The following is a 20646-nucleotide window of genomic DNA, read 5'->3' as shown; positions in this document are numbered from 1 at the left end:
CTGTAGTGCTTTTACTTTGCTAAGTTTAATAGCTGTCAAAACAAGCAACACTTTATAAGGGAAAATCATGTTTCTTACCTATTAATTTTCTTTCCTTTAGTCTTAACTCATTCACCCTGGACTGGTCTGGTTATGTCCATCTACCAACAGATGGAGACAAGGAAATAGTTCCAAGTTCCAACAAATAGTTAAGCTCTGGAACTTGCTGCCAGAGGATGTGGTAAAAGCGGTTAGCGTATCTGGGTTTAAAAAAGGTTTGGATAAATTCTTGGAGGAAAACTCCATCGTTGGCTGTTGAGGCAGGCATGGGAAGCAACTGGTTTCTCTGGGATTTGTAGTATGGAATATTGCCATGATTTGGGCTTTTGCCAGGTACTTGTGAGCTGGCTTGGCCACTATTTGGAAAACAGGATACTGGGCTAGATGGACCATTGGTCTGACCCAGTATGACTACTTATGTTTTTATGTAAGTGAATCACCCTTAAGGTTATTGTGCATCCTGAAATGTTCAGTGTTTTGAATAGCCAAGCAATGGTACTTATAAGTCCTTCAGCGGACCATAGTGAAAGATATCAGTAACTCATCATTCAGTGGGTAGCCCCAACACGAGTGAGGCTAGCACTCAACTGACCTACAGCTAATTCACTGAGTCAGGAGATGTGCAGTATGCAAGATAGCCAGATGAATAAACCACACAGATGAACTCTCCCTAAGTATAAAACGAGAAAATAGACAGGGAGGGTTCCTAGACTGGTCTATTAAGACTAAAGGAAAGAAAATTAGCAACTAAGAAACATAATTTTCCCTTCCTTTTCGTCTATACCGGGCCAGTCCAGCGTAAAGCAATGTCCTCATGAGGGCGGGAATAGAAACACAGAAAATAAGGACGAAGGCAGGCGCAAAACCTTGCCCAAAAGGCAACCCAAAGACAGAAATCCAACCTCTGAAGCAAGCACTGCATATAGGAGTAACAGAGGAAAATGCTGAAGCAAATAAATGCAAAGTCTCAAAAGAAATGGAAGGGGGAACTGAGACTAGCCCTTGACCAGAGATGGAAGAACAGTTGGAACTGGCAACAGGGCGAAGTACCAATATGACACTGCACCATAGAAGGAGAGCTGGAGCTGCTGTAGACAAGCAGAAGCAAGCTTTCCATTATTAGAGAGATCTCCGCGCTCATCCTTCAGAGAGAGAGCAGCACTCCCTTCTCAGAGATGGTATCACACACAAGAAGGCGCTGTGCCATTCATACAGGTAGGATTTGCACTCCATACTCGGAGACAGATCTGCAATCCATCTCCGGAAAAGGTGCTGGATCCCATAGGCAGAATAGGAGCTAGAATCTTCAGCTAGAGATGGAACTGAGCTCCCCAGTCAGATATAGCACGGTGATCCACAGCCAGAAATGGAGTGGAACCTCCCAGCCATTGAGGAAGCAGGGCTGTGCCAGCAGAGAAGTAGCAGGCATCCCAGCCCGATATGGAGCCTAATCCCACGTTTAGAGAGAGAACTGTGCTCTACAACCAGTCGGTGTTGTGCCTCACAGCCAGAGACGTAGCCGAGCTCTGTAGCCAGAGGCCAAGCGAAGCCCTACCACCAGAGATGGAGTTGAGGAGTGGTCTAATGGTTAGTGTAGTGGGTTGTGGACCTGCACTCCCTGTGTTCGATTTCCACTTCTGCCTAATGGTAGGCAGTGAATTGAGATCCTGAGGAACCAGGTTCCTCTCTGCGTCTCTGTGTGACCCTGGGCAAGTCACTTAATCCTCGGTTGCCCTAGATATAACAGTAGTACAATCTACTGCTTAGGCTGTGAGCCCACTAAGGACAGACCCAGTACCTGTAAAATGAAACTATGCTCGATACCCAGAGAGGGATTTGAGCCCCCCCCCCCCCCCCCCCCCCCATATAGAAACGTAACTGTTCTCCACATGTATAGCCGGAGCAGTGCCCCACGTTCAGACAGACCGATTCTCTACGTTCAGCTGTCCTCTGTGCTGAGAGATGGAGCTATTCAGCATGTTCAACGCTGAATATCCAAAGAGGAAATGGGGGTCTACATGCAGAGACATAGACGTGCTCAATAACTAGAGATGGAACTGCCAGCTATGCTCACTGACGGAGCCGCACCTCAGAGCTGTACTCTATGGTCAAGGAAAGAGGTTTGCTCCAGCAGAACAGCGCCATAAAAGATCTATGGTGGAGCCCTCCACCTGCAGGAATGGTGACATACTGCTCTGCAGAAGGAGGATGTGGTTCACCACAGAAGAATGGACAGAATTGCGGAAATAGGCAAAGCTGGAAAAACGAGACATTAGGGTCCTTGGTACAGACGTCGAAACCAGGTGCAACTAAAGGGCACAGGCACAGACGTAGACAGCAAAACTACCAATAGTTTAACCTCACCTGTCCATAGCACTGCTAGTCCAGACGGCTACCAGTGGTCCTGGGCCACAATAATGTGTCCCTACCAGGAGGAGCCCCTACCAGGCAGAGCCCCAGGTCTTTGGGAACCATCCCCAAGGACTGAGTACCCAGTAGAAGAGGCAGCATGACACTAGGAGCCCTAAAATCACTACTCCTAATCCAAAGAAACCCCTATTCTCAGCACCTACTAGGGTTTCCCAGGTGGCTTATTGTAGAGCAGGAGTGATCGTCAGACACTGGGAACCCTAGTGGTTGCAGGGCTTAATTTGTAGACAAAAAGGAAGTAAAAGTGTGGAGTTGGGAGAAGGTCAGGTGGGCCAAGGGCTGGAATTAAGGAGTTGAGCAACTGTTTTCTCTTTTGCTCCAGTCTCAGCCTCTCTTCTTCCCTGGAAGGGAAGGTTTGGAGTAGAACACTCCTACTTTTCTGGTCTAAAAAGAAATGGCAGAATGGTGTTCCAGCCTGTTGCCCCAGAAAATAAGTTGTAGTCTTGCCGTACCGCCGTTCGGGCATCAAGCTGCCAAATATGGAAAAAAAAAAAAAGTCAGGAAAATAAAAACATCAATTATCAGTTGAGAGGGAGTACGTGTCTTCTCACCAGCCGGGGTTTTTTTTTTTAATTTTTTTTATTTTTTGTTTTTTTAAATAAAATTAATGATTTATATTCCCACTGCTTTCTTTGCTTGATTGAGTTGGATATGGATTTTAGATTTAATTGCACATCATCTTTTCAAATCTAACGCTCCAGGCGAGCTGAAAATTTAGGAACATTTGGTAGGTCATTATCTCTCATAGGATTGGGATCTGTCTGAACCCGATCCAGTGGATGGTGACATGACTTGCCCAAGGTCATGAGGAATATCAGTGGGAGAAGTGGGATGTGAACCCCTTGCTTTCTTGGTTCTATTGCTCTTATCAGTGTTCCACTTGATACTACAGGAGGTCGTGAGCACACCATAGAATGCATGAATAAATAAATAATGGGGTCTATATTTAAAGCATATGCTACCCGGATAACCAGAGCTCACCAGGCCCAGACAGTATTTAGTGACCTTATTCGGGTTCCACCAGTACCCACATAACCATCTTGTTAGGACAGCTGTTGGTGTGAGTTTAACTTACCCAGATAGCTATCTGGGTACTGGCACTAAATATCAGCAGAACCAGATAACTTCCAGCAGCCACTGAATACTCAAGTATTCAGCACTGGTACCAGGTAAGACCTGACACTGAAATATCTGGGTATAGAAAACCCAATGTGGCCAGAGTTAAAAAAAAAAAAAAAAAAAACCTCCATGGGCTAAATATGTTACCCAGAATATATTTTAAAAGGCAGCATGACTTTCTGTAAAGTGCTCTGCACATCTGTAAGGGCTGTACAGATGGTAATAGTAATCATAATTTTCAGAAATGTCAGTGTAGCTCTAATTAACCACTAGATTCCCAATAAGGATCAATGCGGTGTACAATAAAATATAAAGAATTCCATCATAAGAAAAATATTTAATATAGAAAAATTATCTTTACTGACATACAAACAGGCTTATTTTCAAAGCACTTTGGGAGGCTAAGTTCCATAGGTTTCTATGGAACTTTGGGAGGCTAAGTGCTTTGAAAATATGCCTCAATGTGTTTTACTTTTCATATGTGATCAAACAAGTTTTAACCCTCTTCCAAAACCAATAAATAGTTCCATTGTTCTCTTATATTTAAAGGAAGTGAGTTCCAAAATTATATCCCCATAACAGAGAACACAGTATTGGCTATTTTATAAAATGAATATTTTAGAAAAAAGGGGGATGAAGTATCAATTCATTACTTAAACGGAAAGAGAATCTAGGCAAAGACACAAACACTTTCTGCCAACAGTTCAGAGGTACACCCATTCAATATTTGAAAAAGCAATCAAGTTGTCTTAAATACAATTTGTTCCTTGACTGAAACCATTGTAACTTAGTAATACAACAAGAGACGCTGGTGAATCTACTAAGCCCAAAAATCAGTCTCACTGAATTGTCCTGTATCACTTGTAATTTCCTTATTGATGTAGAACTTAAGCCAAGATAAAGGGCATACCAATAGTCTAAGCATGTAGAATAGACATTTGAACTAGTACGGAGAAGGCTGCTTTATCAAAATATGCCCTTGAGTCGTAATTGCCTTAGCTTAAATAAAAGTATTTCTCCAGAACTGATTTATTTGGGCACAATTAGTCAGTGATGAATCAAGTGTAACGCCCAATACTCTTGATTCTGACTGTACAGGCAGAATCTGACCCTTTTGACAAAGTGATTGATAAGGGTACATTTGATGCTTGAATTTTTAAACCATAATAACTTTTTTCTGTAATTTTAATTTGTTTTTTCTTACTAGAGCCCATTCTTGCATTCTCTGCATGCCTCATGAAACATGATTGGCAAAATCCAAACTTCAGTTGAAATTGGTAATAACAGAATAAATTGGTCATAAACATATGAGAGGAGTAATTTGACTTGGTTTTCTGAGGTAAGGAAGATGTACATTCAGGATGCACACTCTCTACTGTGGTACTTTTCACAATAAGGTGGCAAAAAAAGTGAAACATATGAAGTTGGTGGATTATCTTATACTCTGGCCATGGCCTCATTGAAAATTTGTGAGCAAGATCTCCAACTTATCCCACCAAATACTTTGGACACACAATGATGGACTTGTAGAAAGTAATTTTTACAAGTCTCTCTTTTTAAGTGTATGCATGTAAAATGGCTCTTATAGCAGCAGGCATAGCTGTATGTACAATGGCAACAGAGTGTACTTTTTTTTTTACTATAGGCATTACGGGGGGGGGGGTGCAGGTTGGGGCAGAGCATGGGCAGAGTTTTAGTATGCAGGTTGATTATAAAATATGCTAATCTATATGATGAGAAAAGTGATGGAAATGTTCTAAACGTTTTCATAATTTCTAATAACTTACTGGTTTTCTTTTTTGTTTTTACTTTATTTGTGATCTTGCTGTGTTAGCGTTGCAGTAGGATTGTGTGCATCTTGAATGTGACATCTTGCTTCCTTTATTTCGTTGAGTTGGAAACCTTTTCACCCTTTATGCATGTACTCTGTTTTCTGAGAGATTGTGTAGTTTCACCAATAAGGTATTTTGGTCAGGAAGGTATTGTAGAGGGAAAAGGGTTAAGGGTTAATATAATACCTTCATATTAGGGCCAATTTCTCTACAGTTTATTGGACAGTGAACAATTCAAACTGAATTTTATCTGGTAAAATTGTACGGTGAGAGCAAATTGTTGAAACCTTTATACTATCCACTTATGGCTAATTCAGTTTGTCAGTTTTTCTTTCCTTGCTACTGTTTTTTGGATTTCTTTATTTTATCTAAGTCTTCTCACAAAATAGGAATTCTCCGAGGACAAGCAGGCTGCTTGTTCTCACTGATGGGTGACGTCCACGGCAGCCCCTCCAATCGGAATCTTCACTAGCAAAGGCCTTTGCTAGCCCTCGCGCGCAGATGCGCACCGCGCATGCGCGGCCGTCTTTCCGCCCGAAACCGGCTTGTGCCGGCCAGTCTTCTTTTCTCCGCGCTCGGTACGGTTGTGTTTTACCGTTCGTGCCCCGAAAAGTCGACCTCGCGTGTCGTTTTCGACATTTTTCTGTGAGAAATTCCAGAAATCTTTTGGATTAGCCACTTTCGGTTTTTCCTTCCTCTACTTCGAGTTTTTTCGCCCCGTTAAGTTTTCTTTCGTCGTCGGGGTAGGCCTTACTTAGGCCCCGGTCGAAATTTCCCTTTTTTTCTGTGCCAAATTTCGCCATTTCGTCTTTCGATTTCGCCGGCGTGATTTTTCCGCCCATGACATCGAAGCCTTCCAGCGGCTTCAAGAAGTGCACCCAGTGCGCCCGGGTAATCTCGCTCACTGACAGGCACGCGTCGTGTCTTCAGTGTCTGGGGGCTGGGCACCGCCCTCAGGCCTGTAGTCTGTGTTCCCTTTTGCAAAGGCGGACTCAGGTAGCGAGGTTAGCCCAGTGGAACATTTTGTTCTCGGGCTCTTCGTCGGCATCGGCACCGGGGGTATCGAGTGCATCGACGTCTTCAGCGTCCAGACCTTCAACCTCGGCGGCCAGTGCATCGAGTGCATCGAGGCATCGGCCCTCTGCATCGGCGCCGAGACATCGGATAGCTGCATCGACGTCGGTGGTACCGGGACCTCGTCTGCTGATGTCGTCGGACGGTGGTGCTTCGTCTGGAGTGCAGGTGAGGGCTGTCCATTCCCCTGCTGGTGACGGTGAGCCTTCGGGTTTGTCTCCCCCTACCCTGAGGGCTCCTGCGGTACAGCCCCCCCGAGACCGACCCTCTTCGGTCTCGGCCCCGAGGAAGCGACGGCTGGATTCTACGTCCTCCTCGTCGGTACCGGGAAGCTCCGGTGACATGCTTCGTCCCAAGAAGTCGAAGAAGCATCGTCACCGGTCCCCTTCCCATGTCGGTACCGAGAGCTCTGGGTCGCCGAAGGAGTCGGCACCCAGCAGGCATCGACGCCGAGAGGACCGCTCACCCTCTGTTCAGGAGGTGTCGATGCGCTCCACTCTGGACAGCCCGGAACAGCCTCCACGCCCGGAACAGGTTCTGACGTCGACGCCTGCATCGACCTCCATGCCTTTCTCTGCAGCCGCTCTGAACGAGAGCCTCCGGGCCGTTCTCCCAGATATTCTGGGAGAGCTGTTGCGCCCTACCCCTCCGGTACCGGCAGTGCTTGCGCCACCGGTACCGTCGAGCGTGGCGCCGGCTGGCCCATCGCCCGAGGTGAGGTCTCCGGCGTCGGTGCCGCGTGCGGCGCCAGCTGCCGTCGCCTCCCAGGAAGGCTCCCCGACTACGTCGGCGGAGGGAGCTTCGCTGATGCGGGCGAGGGAGTCTACCTCTCAACGCCCCCATCGTGGACATGGCTCCACGGAGTCGAGTCGGGCACTGTTGCAGACACAGGTCCGTGAACTTGTGTCTGACACCAAGGGTGAGGCCTCGTGGGAAGAGGAAGAAGACCCCAGATATTTCTCTGACGAGGAGTCTGAGGGTCTTCCTTCCGATCCCACTCCCTCTCCTGAAAGACAGCTTTCTCCTCCTGAGAGTCTGTCTTTTGCTTCCTTTGTCCGGGAGATGTCTACGGCCATCCCCTTCCCGGTGGTTGTGGAGGACGAGCCCAGGGCTGAAATGTTTGAGCTCCTGGACTATCCTTCTCCACCTAAGGAAGCGTCCACTGTTCCCTTGCACCATGTCCTAAAAAAGACATTGCTTGCGAACTGGACCAAACCTTTAACTAATCCCCACATCCCCAAGAAGATCGAGTCCCAGTACCGGATCCATGGGGACCCAGATCTGATGCGCACTCAGTTGCCTCATGATTCTGGAGTTGTGGATCTGGCCCTAAAGAAGGCTAAGAGTTCTAGGGAGCATGCTTCGGCGCCCCCGGGCAAGGACTCTAGAACCTTAGACTCCTTTGGGAGGAAGGCCTACCATTCTTCTATGCTCGTGGCCAAAATTCAGTCTTACCAGCTCTACACGAGCATACACATGCGGAACAATGTGCGGCAGTTGGCGGGCTTGGTTGATGCACTCCCCCCTGAGCAAGCCAAGCCATTTCAGGAGGTGGTCAGGCAGCTGAAGGCGTGCAGAAAATTCCTGGCCAGAGGGGTGTATGACACCTTTGATGTTGCGTCCAGGGCCGCTGCTTAAGGTGTGGTGATGCGCAGGCTCTCATTGCTGCGTGCCTCCGACCTGGAGAATATAATCCAGCAGCGGATTGCGGACTCGCCTTGCCGTGCGGATAACATTTTTGGAGAGAAAGTCGAACAGGTGGTAGAGCAGCTCCACCAGCGGGACACCGCATTCGACAAGTTCTCCCGCCGGCAGCCTTCAGCCTCTACCTCTACAGGTAGAAGATTTTTTGGGGGAAGGAAGACTGTTCCCTACTCTTCTGGCAAGCGTAGGTACAATCCTCCTTCTCGACAGCCTGCGGCCCAGGCTAAGCCCCAGCGCGCTTGCTCTCGTCAGCAGCGTGCGACTCAGCAAGGCCCCTCGGCTCCCCAGCAAAAGCAAGGGATGAGCTTTTGACTGGCTCCAGCAGAGCATAGCCGACATCCAAGTGTCAGTGCCGGGCGACCTGCCAGTCGGAGGGAGGTTGAAAGCTTTTCACCAAAGGTGGCCTCTCATAACCTCCGATCAGTGGGTTCTCCAAATAGTCCGGCAAGGATACACCCTCAATTTGACCTCGAAACCTCCAAATTGTCCACCGGGAGCTCAGTCTTACAGCTTCCAGCACAAGCAGGTACTTGCAGAGGAACTCTCCGCCCTTCTCAGCGCCAATGCGGTCGAGCCCGTGCCATCCGGGCAAGAAGGACTGGGATTCTATTCCAGGTACTTCCTTGTGGAAAAGAAAACAGGGGGGATGCGTCCCATCCTAGACCTAAGGGCCCTGAACAAATATCTGGTCAAAGAAAAGTTCAGGATGCTTTCCCTGGGCACCCTACTTCCCATGATTCAGGAAAACGATTGGCTATGCTCTCTGGACTTGAAGGATGCCTACACACACATCCCGATACTGCCAGCTCACAGACAGTATTTGCGATTTCAGCTGGGCACACGTCACTTCCAGTACTGTGTGCTACCCTTTGGGCTCGCCTCTGCGCCCAGGGTGTTCACAAAGTGCTTGGCTGTAGTAGCAGCAGCACTTCGCAGGCTGGGGGTGCACGTGTTCCCATATCTCGACGATTGGCTGGTGAAGAACACGTCCGAGGCAGGAGCCCTGCAGTCCATGCAGATGACTATTCGCCTCCTGGAGCTACTGGGGTTTGTGATAAATTACCCAAAGTCCCATCTTCTCCCGGCGCAGAGACTCGAGTTCATAGGAGCTCTGCTGGATTCTCGGACGTCTCGCGCCTATCTCCCAGAGGCGAGAGCCAACAACTTGTTGTCCCTCGTCTCGCGGGTGCGAGCGTCCCAGCAGATCACAGCTTGGCAGATGTTGAGATTGCTGGGCCACATGGCCTCCACAGTTCATGTGACTCCCATGGCCCGCCTTCACATGAGATCTGCTCAATGGACCCTAGCTTCCCAGTGGTTTCAGGCTGCTGGGGATCTAGAAGACGTGATCCACCTGTCCACGAGTTTTCTCGAATCCCTGTATTGGTGGACGATTTGGTCCAATTTGACTCTGGGACGTCCTTTCCAAATTCCTCAGCCGCAAAAAGTGCTGACCACGGATGCGTCTCTCCTGGGATGGGGAGCTCATGTCGATGGGCTTCACACCCAAGGAAGCTGGTCCCTCCAGGAACGCGATCTACAGATCAATCTTCTGGAGTTGCGAGCGATCTGGAACGCTCTGAAGGCTTTCAGAGATCGGCTGTCCCACCAAATTATCCAAATTCAGACAGACAACCAGGTTGCCATGTACTACGTCAACAAGCAGGGGGGCACCGGATCTCGCCCCCTGTGTCAGGAAGCCGTCAGCATGTGGCTCTGGGCTCGCCGTCACGGCATGGTGCTCCAAGCCACATATCTGGCAGGCGTAAACAACAGTCTGGCCGACAGATTGAGCAGGATTATGCAACCTCACGAGTGGTCGCTCAACTCCCGAGTGGTGCGCCAGATCTTCCAAGCGTGGGGCACCCCCTTGGTGGATCTCTTCGCATCTCGAGCCAACCACAAAGTCCCTCAGTTCTGTTCCAGGCTTCAGGCCCACGGCAGACTGGCATCGGATGCCTTCCTCCTGGGTTGGGGGGAGGGTCTGCTGTATGCTTATCCTCCCATACCTCTGGTGGGGAAGACTTTGTTGAAACTCAAGCAAGACCGAGGCACCATGATTCTGATTGCTCCTTTTTGGCCGCGTCAGATCTGGTTCCCTCTTCTTCTGGAGTTGTCCTCCGAAGAACCGTGGAGATTGGAGTGTTTTCCGACCCTCATCACACAGGACGAAGGGGCGCTTCTGCATCCCAACCTCCGGTCCCTGGCTCTCACGGCCTGGATGTTGAGAGCGTAGACTTTGCCTCTTTGGGTCTGTCGGAGGGTGTCTCCCGCATCTTGCTTGCTTCCAGGAAAGATTCCACTAAGAGGAGTTACTTCTTTCTATGGAGGAGGTTTGCCGTCTGGTGTGACAGCAAGGCCCTAGATCCTCGCTCTTGTCCTACACAGACCCTGCTTGAGTACCTTCTGCACTTGTCTGAGTCTGGTCTCAAGACCAACTCTGTAAGAGTTCACCTTAGTGCAATCAGTGCATACCATTACCATGTGGAAGGTAAGCCGATCTCAGGACAGCCTTTAGTTGTTCGCTTCATGAGAGGTTTGCTTTTGTCAAAGCCCCCTGTCAAGCCTCCTACAGTGTCATGGGATCTCAATGTCGTTCTCACCCAGCTGATGAAACCTCCTTTTGAGCCACTGGACTCCTGCCATCTGAAGTACTTGACCTGGAAGGTCATTTTCTTGGTGGCAGTTACTTCAGCTCGTAGAGTCAGTGAGCTTCAGGCCCTGGTAGCCCAGGCCCCTTACACCAAATTTCATCATAACAGAGTAGTCCTCCGCACTCACCCTAAGTTCTTGCCAAAGGTCGTGTCGGAGTTCCATCTGAACCAGTCAATTGTCTTGCCAACATTCTTTCCCCGTCCTCATTCCTGCCCTGCTGAACGTCAGCTGCACACATTGGACTGCAAGAGAGCATTGGCCTTCTACCTGGAGCGGACACAGCCCAACAGACAGTCCGCCCAATTGTTTGTTTCTTTTGATCCCAATAGGAGGGGAGTGGCTGTGGGGAAACGCACCATATCCAATTGGCTAGCAGATTGCATTTCCTTCACTTATGCCCAGGCTGGGCTGACTCTTGAGGGTCATGTCACGGCTCATAATGTTAGAGCCATGGCAGCGTCGGTAGCCCACTTGAAGTCAGCCTCTATTGAAGAAATTTGCAAAGCTGCGACGTGGTCATCTGTCCACACATTCACATCTTATTACTGCCTGCAGCAGGATACCCGACGCGACAGTCGGTTCGGGCAGTCTGTTCTTCAGAACCTGTTTGGGCTTTAGGATCCAACTCCACCCCCCGAGGGCCCTGTTTGTTCTGTTCCAGGCTGTACTCTCAGTTAGTTGGTAAATTTTTTAGGTCAATCTCAGTTATGTCCTCGCCGTTGCGAGGCCCAATTGACCATGGTTGTTGTTTTGAGTGAGCCTGGGGGCTAGGGATACCCCATCAGTGAGAACAAGCAGCCTGCTTGTCCTCGGAGAAAGCGAATGCTACATACCTGTAGAAGGTATTCTCCGAGGACAGCAGGCTGATTGTTTTCACAAACCCGCCCGCCTCCCCTTTGGAGTTGTGTCTTCCCTTGTCTTTGTCTTGCTACATATGAGACTGGCCGGCACAAGCCGGTTTCGGGCGGGAAGACGGCCGCGCATGCGCGGTGCGCATAGGCGCGCGAGGGCTAGCAAAGGCCTTTGCTAGTGAAGATTCCGATTGGAGGGGCTGCCGTGGACGTCACCCATCAGTGAGAACAATCAGCCTGCTGTCCTCGGAGAATACCTTCTACAGGTATGTAGCATTCGCTTTATCTTGCTATTCTTCCTTTCTTTAATGGAAATTTAATTGTGGTAAATCCGTCATCAGAAAAAAATTATCAAGTTGTGAATTTCCATACCTGTTTATTACTTCATAGTCTGGTAGTTCAAGGTGGGAAAATTGGCTAGTAATTTTACCTTTTATGTGAACATTTATTTTCAGGAAATTACATCAGTGCCATTGAATCGTCCTTCTCCTCTGGTGTTGGCTGGCTGATCACATTCTGCGCTGAGACTGGAGGTAAAAACATTGTCCAAAAAAACAATCTTCTGGTGCTGCAGAAATAATCTAGAGTTTATCTTATCTGTTAACACTTCTCACCGACTGTGTTTCCTGGGAATGAGGCAGAGGCCACCATAAAAAAAAACTAGCACACAAGTCAAGTAGAATTCAAAATTTGTATTACATAGTTGGTTAGGTTGAAAGAAGACCAAATCTCCACTGAGTTCAGCCCTCTACATCTGGAGCTAATTCAACTGTGTGAATTCTGGCTCCTAAATCTGGCGATTAAATCAGAATTGCTGGATTAGCATTCTTCCCTAGAGTGTAGAGATATCAACATACATTCCAGTACTACTTCCTCTAAACATTATCCAGTTTGTTTGCTGTCACTGTAACTCTAACAAAATATTCCATAATTTAACTGCTGTTTAAATCTTTCTTTGAGGATGATAGAATCTTTTATTTCTTAAGATTTGTTTCTCTGACACTGAGTTTCTAGTTCAGTTGGAAACTGGCCTCTAGTATTTCTAAATTGGGGAATAATTTTTAAAGCCAATTACTTGCATAAAAGTATTGTTCATGTACAAAAAATGGCTTGTAATAAAATTCCCGGGAATTCACAGCGTTTTCTGAAAGTCTTTATATTCTTGTGCATTTTTCATATTCTGCTGTCTTTAAAACAAAAAAACTTTCAAAATATATTAAAAGACTAATTATAGAAATATTCAGAAAGTAATTAAAGATTAAGTAACCAAAGAAATATTCACGGCATATGTCGTCCCACCTCTTTGCTCAATACTTGGTGGAAGCCCATTTTGCAGCACTAAGACCCATATGTTTAGAATAAATGGCTACCAACTATGCAACTTTTTTTTGTTCTTGGCAGGCTAGTTCAAACTCTTTCAGGTTGACAGAGTATCATCTGTGGATTGCAGTTTTCGAGTTACTGAACATTTTTATTTTATTTTTTTAATTGGTTGTAGGTCTGTGCTTTGACTGGGCAACTCAAATACTATCTTTTTTCTGAGCTGCTCCATTATTGCCCTTTGCTTTGTTTAAAATAATTGTGCTGCTGAAAGATGATTCTTTACCCCAGTCCACCAGGTCTATAGCAGACTGGAAAGGGTTTCCCTCTTGGATCTATCTAGATGTTGCATCATCCATCTTAACCATGTCTTCAATGCACCCCCACAAAATAACACTACCACCAGAATGCTATAGGGATAGTGTTAGCAGGGTGATGTGCTGTGTTTTTCACCTCACAAACTGCTTAGCATTGAGACCAAAAATTTCCACTTAGGTCTCACCAGACCACAAAACTTCTCAGTTGCATACAGAGTACCCTAAGCATTTTCTTTGCAAACAGTATGGCACTTGTTTTGGAAACAATATTTGTGTTTTAGATATGTGTATTACATATATATCTAGATCTCAATTTTATGAAGCTGGGATACACGTCTAATGTGCAAAAGGCATCCCTTGTGGCCCCAGTGTTGACTGCCACCCAAGCCAGCATGCCCTCGATGTTGGTGTATTTTGTCCCTCACACTGTTCTCAAGGACATGATTCCTCAGCATTGAGGCAGGTTCGGTTTCGGCATTCCCATAGGGACTGCTCAAGTATAATTTCTCTAGAGAAAAGAAGCAAGTGGTCCATTGCTTTGTCATTCAAAATACTGAGGATCTAAACCTGCACAGTGCACTTATGGGCACAGTACACAATTTTTGTCTCCATCCGTTGGTTGTTGGGCATAACCTACAGGTTCTGGAGTAGTTGGGGGGTGGGGGGAGAGGAAACAAAAGGAAAGAAAATTAGTAGGTAAGCCCTAATTTCTCTTTATACCTGTTCTAAAAAGAGCGTATATGTGACCGTTACATCCAGTATGTAAATATGCATGTACATTGCAACTCCACTCCTGCTACACCCAAATTATACCTCCAGGAATGCAAGTCTATGGGGTACATTTAAATACAATCGTTTTGCTATGTAGTTTTAAAAAGGTCCTTTTCTCCATGTAAAACAGGCTTTACATGTGGAAAAACCTTTCTCCGAGGACAAGCAGGTTGCTTGTTCTCACTGATGGGTGACGTCCACGGCAGCCCCTCCAATCGGAAACTTCACTAGCAAAGGCCTTTGCTAGCTCTTCCCGCCCGAACCGGCTCATGTTCATCAGTCTTCTTTTGTCCGCGCTCGGGACGGTCGTGTTTTGCTGCCGTTTCGCGCCCCTCAAGTTGACCCTCGCTAAAAAAAAAAAAAGAGAGACCTTGGTCTTTGTCCCTTCCCGTGTGTCCAGTTTGTTTCCCCGGCGTAAGTTTCCTTTCGCTTTCGGGGTAGGCCTTTTTTGTAGCCTCGATACGGTTTTTTTCTCTCTCCCTTATTTTTGGTGCCCTTCGTCAGCATCGCGAATTTTGATTTCGCCGGCGTGATTTTTCCGCCCATGTCATCGAAGTCTCCCAGCGGCTTCAAGAAGTGCACCCAGTTCGCCCGGGTAATCTCGCTCACTGATAGGCACGCGTCGTGTCTTCAGTGTCTGGGGGCTGGGCACCGCCCGCAGGCCTGCAGTCTTTGTGCTCTTTTACAGAAGAGGACTCAGGTAGCGAGATTGGCCCAGTGGAACGTGTTGTTCTCGGGCTCTTCGTCGACAACAGCACCGGAGGCATCGAGTGCATCGACGTCGACAGCATCAAAGTCTTCGACCTCGGCATCGAGGTTTCGACCCTCTGCATCGTTGGTACCGAGACATCGGAAGTCGGTGTCGGTGGTACCGGGACCTCCGCTGTTGCTGATGTCGTCGGACAGTGGTGCTTCGACTGGAGTGCAGGTGAGGGCTTTCCATTCCCCTGCTGGGACGAGCTTTTGACTGGCTCCAGCAGAGCATAGCCGACATCAACATATCCGTGCCGGGCGATCTACCGGTCGGGGGGAGGTTGAAAGTTTTTCACCAAAGGTGGCCTCTTATAACCTCCGACCGTTGGGTTCTTCAAATAGTCCGGCAAGGATACACCCTCAATTTGGCCTTGAAGCCTCCAAATTGCCCACCGGGAGCTCAGTCCTACAGCTTCCAGCACAAGCAGGTACTTGCAGAGGAACTCTCCGCCTTTCTCAGCGCCAATGCGGTCGAGCCCGTGCCATCCGGGCAAGAAGGGCTGGGATTCTATTCCAGGTACTTCCTTGTGGAAAAGAAAACGGGGGTATGCATTCCATCCTAGACCTAAGGGCCCTGAACAAATATCTGGTCAAGGAAAAGTTCAGGATGCTTTCCCTGGGCACCCTTCTTCCCATGATTCAGGAAAACGATTGGCTATGCTCTCTGGACTTGAAGGATGCCTACACGCACATCCCGATACTGCCAGCTCAGAGGCAGTATCTGCGATTTCAGCTGGGCACATGTCACTTCCAGTACTGTGTGCTACCCTTTGGGCTCGCCTCTGCGCCCAGAGTGTTCACGAAGTGCCTGGCTGTAGTAGCAGCGGCGCTTCGCAGGCTGGGAGTGCACGTGTTCCCCTATCTCGACGATTGGCTGGTGAAGAACACATCCGAGGCAGGAGCTCTACAGTCCATGCAGATGACTATTCGCCTCCTGGAGCTACTGGGGTTTGTGATAAATTATCCAAAGTCCCACCTTCTCCCAGTACAAAGACTCAAATTCATAGGAGCCTCTGCTGGATTCTCGGACGGCTCGTGCCTATCTCCCAGAGACGAGAGCCAACAACTTGTTGTCCCTTGTCTCTCGGGTGGGAGTGTCCCAGCAGATCACAGCTCGGCAGATGTTGAGATTGCTGGGCCACATGGCCTCCACAGTTCATGTGACTCCCATGGCCTGTCTTCACATGCGATCTGATCAATGGACCCTAGCTTCCCAGTGGTTTCAGGCTGTTGGGGATCTAGAGGACGTGATCCACCTGTCCACGAGTTTTCTCAAATCCCTGTACTGGTGGACGATTTGGTCCAATTTGACTCTGGGACGCCCTTTCCAAATTCCTCAGCCAGAAAAAGTGCTGACTACGGATGCATCTCTCCTGGGGTGGGGAGCTCATGTCGATGGGCTTCACACCCAGGGAAGCTGGTCCCTCCAGGAACGCGATCTGCAGATCAATCTCCTGGAGTTACGAGCGGTCTGGAATGCTCTGAAGGCTTTCAGAGATCGGGTGTCCCATCAAATTATCCAAATTCAGACAGACAACCAGGTTGCCATGTACTACATCAACAAGCAGGGGGGCACCGGATCTCGCCCCCTGTGTCAGGAAGCCGTCAGCATGTGGCTGTGGGCTCGCCGTTACGGCATGTTGCTCCAAGCCACATACCTGGCAGGCGTAAACAGTCTGGCTGACAGGTTGAGCAGGATTATGCAACCTCACGAGTGGTCGCTCAACTCCAGTGTGGTGCGCCAGATCTTCCAAGTGTGGGGCACCCCCTTGGTAGATCTCTTCGCATCTCGAGCCAACCACAAGGTCCCTCAGTTCTGTTCCAGGCTTCAGGCCCACGGTCGACTGGCATCGGATGCCTTCCTCCTGGACTGGGGGGAAGGTCTGCTGTATGCTTATCCTCCCATACCTCTGGTGGGGAAGACTTTGTTGAAACTCAAGCAAGACCGGGGCACCATGATTCTGATTGCTCCCTTTTGGCCGCGTCAGATCTGGTTCCCTCTTCTTCTGGAGTTGTCCTCCGAAGAACCCTGGAGATTGGAGTGTTTTCCGACCCTCATCACACAGGACGAAGGGGTGCTTCTGCATCCCAACCTCCAGTCTCTGGCTCTCACGGCCTGGATGTTGAGAGCGTAGACATTGCCTCTTTGGGTCTGTCAGAGAGTGTCTCCCGTGTCTTGCTTGCTTCCAGGAAAGATTCCACTAAGAGGAGTTACTTCTTTTTATGGAGGAGGTTTGCCGTCTGGTGTGACAGCAAGGCCTTAGATCCTCGCTCTTGTCCTACACAGACCCTGCTTGAGTACCTTCTGCACTTGTCTGAGTCTGGTCTCAAGACCAACTCTGTAAGGGTTCACCTTAGCGCAATCAGTGCATACCATTATCGTGTGGAAAGTAAGCCGATGTCAGGACAGCCTTTAGTTGTTCGCTTCATGAGAGGTTTGCTTTTGTCAAAGCCCCCCGTCAAACCTCCTACAGTGTCATGGGATCTCAATGTCGTTCTCACCCAGCTGATGAAACCTCTTTTTGAGCCACTGAACTCCTGCCATCTGAAGTACTTGACCTGGAAGGTCATTTTCTTGGTGGCAGTTACTTCAGCTTGTAGAGTCAGTGAGCTTCAGGCCCTGGTAGCCCAGGCCCCTTACACCAAGTTTCATCATAATAGAGTAGTCCTCCACACTCACCCTAAGTTCTTGCCGAAGGTAGTGTCGGAGTTCCATCTGAACCAGTCAATTGTCTTGCCAACATTCTTTCCCCGTCCTCATTGCTGCCCTGCTGAACGTCAGCTGCACACATTGGACTGCAAAAGAGCATTGACCTTCTATCTGGAGCGGACACAGCCCAACAGACAGTCCGCCCAATTGTTTGTTTCTTTTGATCCCAACAGGAGGGGAGTGGCTGTGGGGAAACGCACCATATCCAATTGGCTAGCAGATTGCATTTCCTTCACTTACGCCCAGGCTGGGCTGGCTCTTGAGGGTCATGTCACAGCTCACAATGTCAGAGCCATGGCTGCGTCAGTGGCCCACTTGAAGTCAGCCACTATTGAAGAGATCTGCAAAGCTGCGACGTGGTCATCTGTCCACACATTCACATCTCATTACTGCCTGCAGCAGGATACCCGACGCGACAGTCGGTTCGGGCAGTCAGTGCTTCAGAATCTGTTCGGGGTTTAGAATCCAACTCCACCCCCCTAGGCCCATGTTTTATTCTGTTCCAGGCTACACTCTCTGTTAGTTGGATAAGTTGTTAGGTCAATCTCAGTTATGTCTTCCCCACCAGAGGTATGGGAGGATACGCATACAGAAGACCCTCCCCCCAATTGAGGAGAAAGGCATCTGAAGCTAGTCTGTTGTGGACCTGAAGTCTGGAACAGAACCAGGGCATTTTTGTTCTGTTCCAGGCTGCACTCTCAGTTAGTTGTTTTCTTCGAAGGTCAATTCTTGTTATGTCCTCACCGTTGTGAGGCCCAATTCACCTTTCTTTGTTGTTTTGAGTGAGCCTTGGGGCTAGGGATACCCCATCAGTGAGAACAAGCAGCCTGCTTGTCCTCTGAGAAAGCGAATGATCATACCTGTAGCAGGTATTCTCCGAGGACAGCAGGCTGATTGTTCTCACAAACCCGCCCGCCTCCCCTTTGGAGTTCTTCCTTCTTTTCATCTTTGCTTTTTGATCTAACTGATGGCCGCGCGGTGCGCGTGCGTGACCGAAGGCTCTAGAAAACTTTGTTGCTAGGAAGATATCCGGACCTCAGGGCTGCCGTGGGCATCACCCATCAGTGAGAACAATCAGCCTGCTGTCCTCAGAGAATACTACTACTTAGCATTTCTATAGCGCTGCCAGGGTTACGCAGTGCTGTACAAGTTTAAACATGGGGAAGGACATGCTATAGGTATGTATCATTCGCTATCTTATATGTTAAGGATTAATAAGAGCTCCAGACCCAGATCAATTTGGTGTTACGGCCTGGCTCTTGAGAGGTCTTTGCTACCATGTTGCATTCGTTGTTAGAGTATGGTGCATATTTGAGGCGTGGTGTGAGGTTTACCGGGTGGATCCTTTAATTTTTTTTTTTTAATTACATTTGTACCCTGCGCTTTCCCACTCATGGCAGGCTCAATGCGGCTTACATGGGGCAATGGAGGGTGAAGTGACTTGCCCAGAGTCACAAGGAGCTGCCTGTGCCTGAAGTGGGAATCGAACTCAGTTCCTCAGTTCCCCAGGAACAAAGTCCACCACCCTAACCACTAGGCCACTCCTCCACCTAATGTTCTTAGGTGGCAGAGATTTTGAAGTTCTTGAAGAATGAGGTTAAAGGACTGGCTCTCTCTTCTTTCAAAGTTCAAGTGTTGGTGTTAGTGTGTTTTTGAGGAACATCTCTGATGTTGCATTCAGTCGTGGTATGGTTTCTTATAGGAGTTAAACTCATAAGGCCTCTGCGATATCCGGTGATCCCTCTTTGGGATCGTAATCTTGTCTTGACAGCCCTGGTGAAGCCTCCGTTTGAACTGCTAGTAGGCTGCACGGTTAAAGATCTTACCTTGAAGCCAGTGTTTTTGGTCACTATAATATCAGCCAAGTGTATTTTGAAGTTGCAGACCTCGTTGTGTTGTGCATGGAGCTCTTAGTGTTCTCCAGGTAGATGATAGTTCTCTTATACCGCAGAGCATTCAGAGAGAAAATTGGAGTAGCAGTTCTCTGCTTCGTTAATGTAATACTGGCTTTCTGGGGGTCCGTTCAACACAGTTTCAGGATCAATCGGTAATCAGTAGCTCTGTTTCCACCTGCTGGTAGGAGTGCATAACCCATCAGTCTGGGCTGGAGGGACTAAAGGAAAATAAATTAGCAGGTAAGATCTAATTTCTCCTTACTTCTTGTTGCAAACCTTGCATAAGCATTTGGTATCCTGGAGGAAAGGTGACACCACCCCCTCCCCTCAAATACCTGGTATGAAGTAACTCAAATCTTAGACTTCTCTGATTCATCTCTCATCAGAATATCATCTCCTTTTCAGATTGCCTGACCCCACAGACACGCCTTAAGCTGGCTGGTATGCTGGTAAGCAGTGATGCTTTTAAATATAGCACAGAAATTGTTATCTAAACAAAAATTCTTGTTGTCAGAAAATATATATAGCACGGAAATGTAGTCAAGAGCCCGGTTTCTGCAGCAGATCAGAGATAAGCTCTACAGAAAGAGTTAAATTCTGTATCAAGTTGTCGGGTTTTTTTTTTGTTTGTTTTTTTTGTTTTTTAAGTTCTGTGGAAGGCAGTCTATTGGGTAAAACTCCCAATGTAGGTAAAAGTGTATACGCTGTTCCATTTTTGTTATTCCTGGAGCAAAATTTGGCAATGTTTCAGAAGTAGCTTAAGTCTTGGGGTGGTGGTGTTTTTGGTGGTGTTTTTTTTTTTTTGGGGGGGGGGGGGGGCTATTTTGTTTTTACAAGTCTTTTCAGGACTTTGCCATTGACTAATTAGAGTCACTGGTGGTTATTATTTTGTTTTAAAGACTAGTTCTGGGTTTTTGTTTTGTTGCTCTATAATTTTTTTTTTTTTTAATGTAACTTGTTTATGTACTCTGCTGGCAGCAAAGACAGTGGCATATTGTCCTAATTTAAAATCACATAACAATATGGATAATGGCTGAATATTACTGGCTATCTATAGAGTTAGGCAGAATATCCTCACTCCATATTGATACTATCTGGGAAGTGCTAGGAAAGTCAGTAAGAAGTTTCAGTGGCACTATCCATATAACACCACTGAACATTCACTGATAGAGGACT

At 47.9% G+C, this 20646-nt stretch overlaps 1 protein-coding gene across 2 annotated transcripts in view; it reads left to right on the top strand.

Annotated features, from left to right (window-relative positions):
- The window catches only part of DNAJC10 (DnaJ heat shock protein family (Hsp40) member C10), a 149545-nt gene that overhangs the window by 55913 nt on the left and 72986 nt on the right, over positions 1 to 20646 (top strand). For both annotated transcript variants that reach the window (XM_030209466.1, XM_030209465.1), the window contains exons 8-9: positions 12160 to 12237; positions 19876 to 19919. In XM_030209466.1, coding sequence (XP_030065326.1) covers positions 12160 to 12237; positions 19876 to 19919 — 122 coding nt within the window. The remainder of the gene's footprint in view (positions 1 to 12159; positions 12238 to 19875; positions 19920 to 20646) is intronic.

Source organism: Microcaecilia unicolor, chromosome 7 (assembly GCF_901765095.1).
Source record: "Microcaecilia unicolor chromosome 7, aMicUni1.1, whole genome shotgun sequence".
Classification (NCBI taxonomy): domain Eukaryota; kingdom Metazoa; phylum Chordata; class Amphibia; order Gymnophiona; family Siphonopidae; genus Microcaecilia; species Microcaecilia unicolor.
The sequence above is the reverse complement of the archived record's forward strand: the minus strand, read 5'-3'. Positions and strand labels throughout refer to the sequence as shown.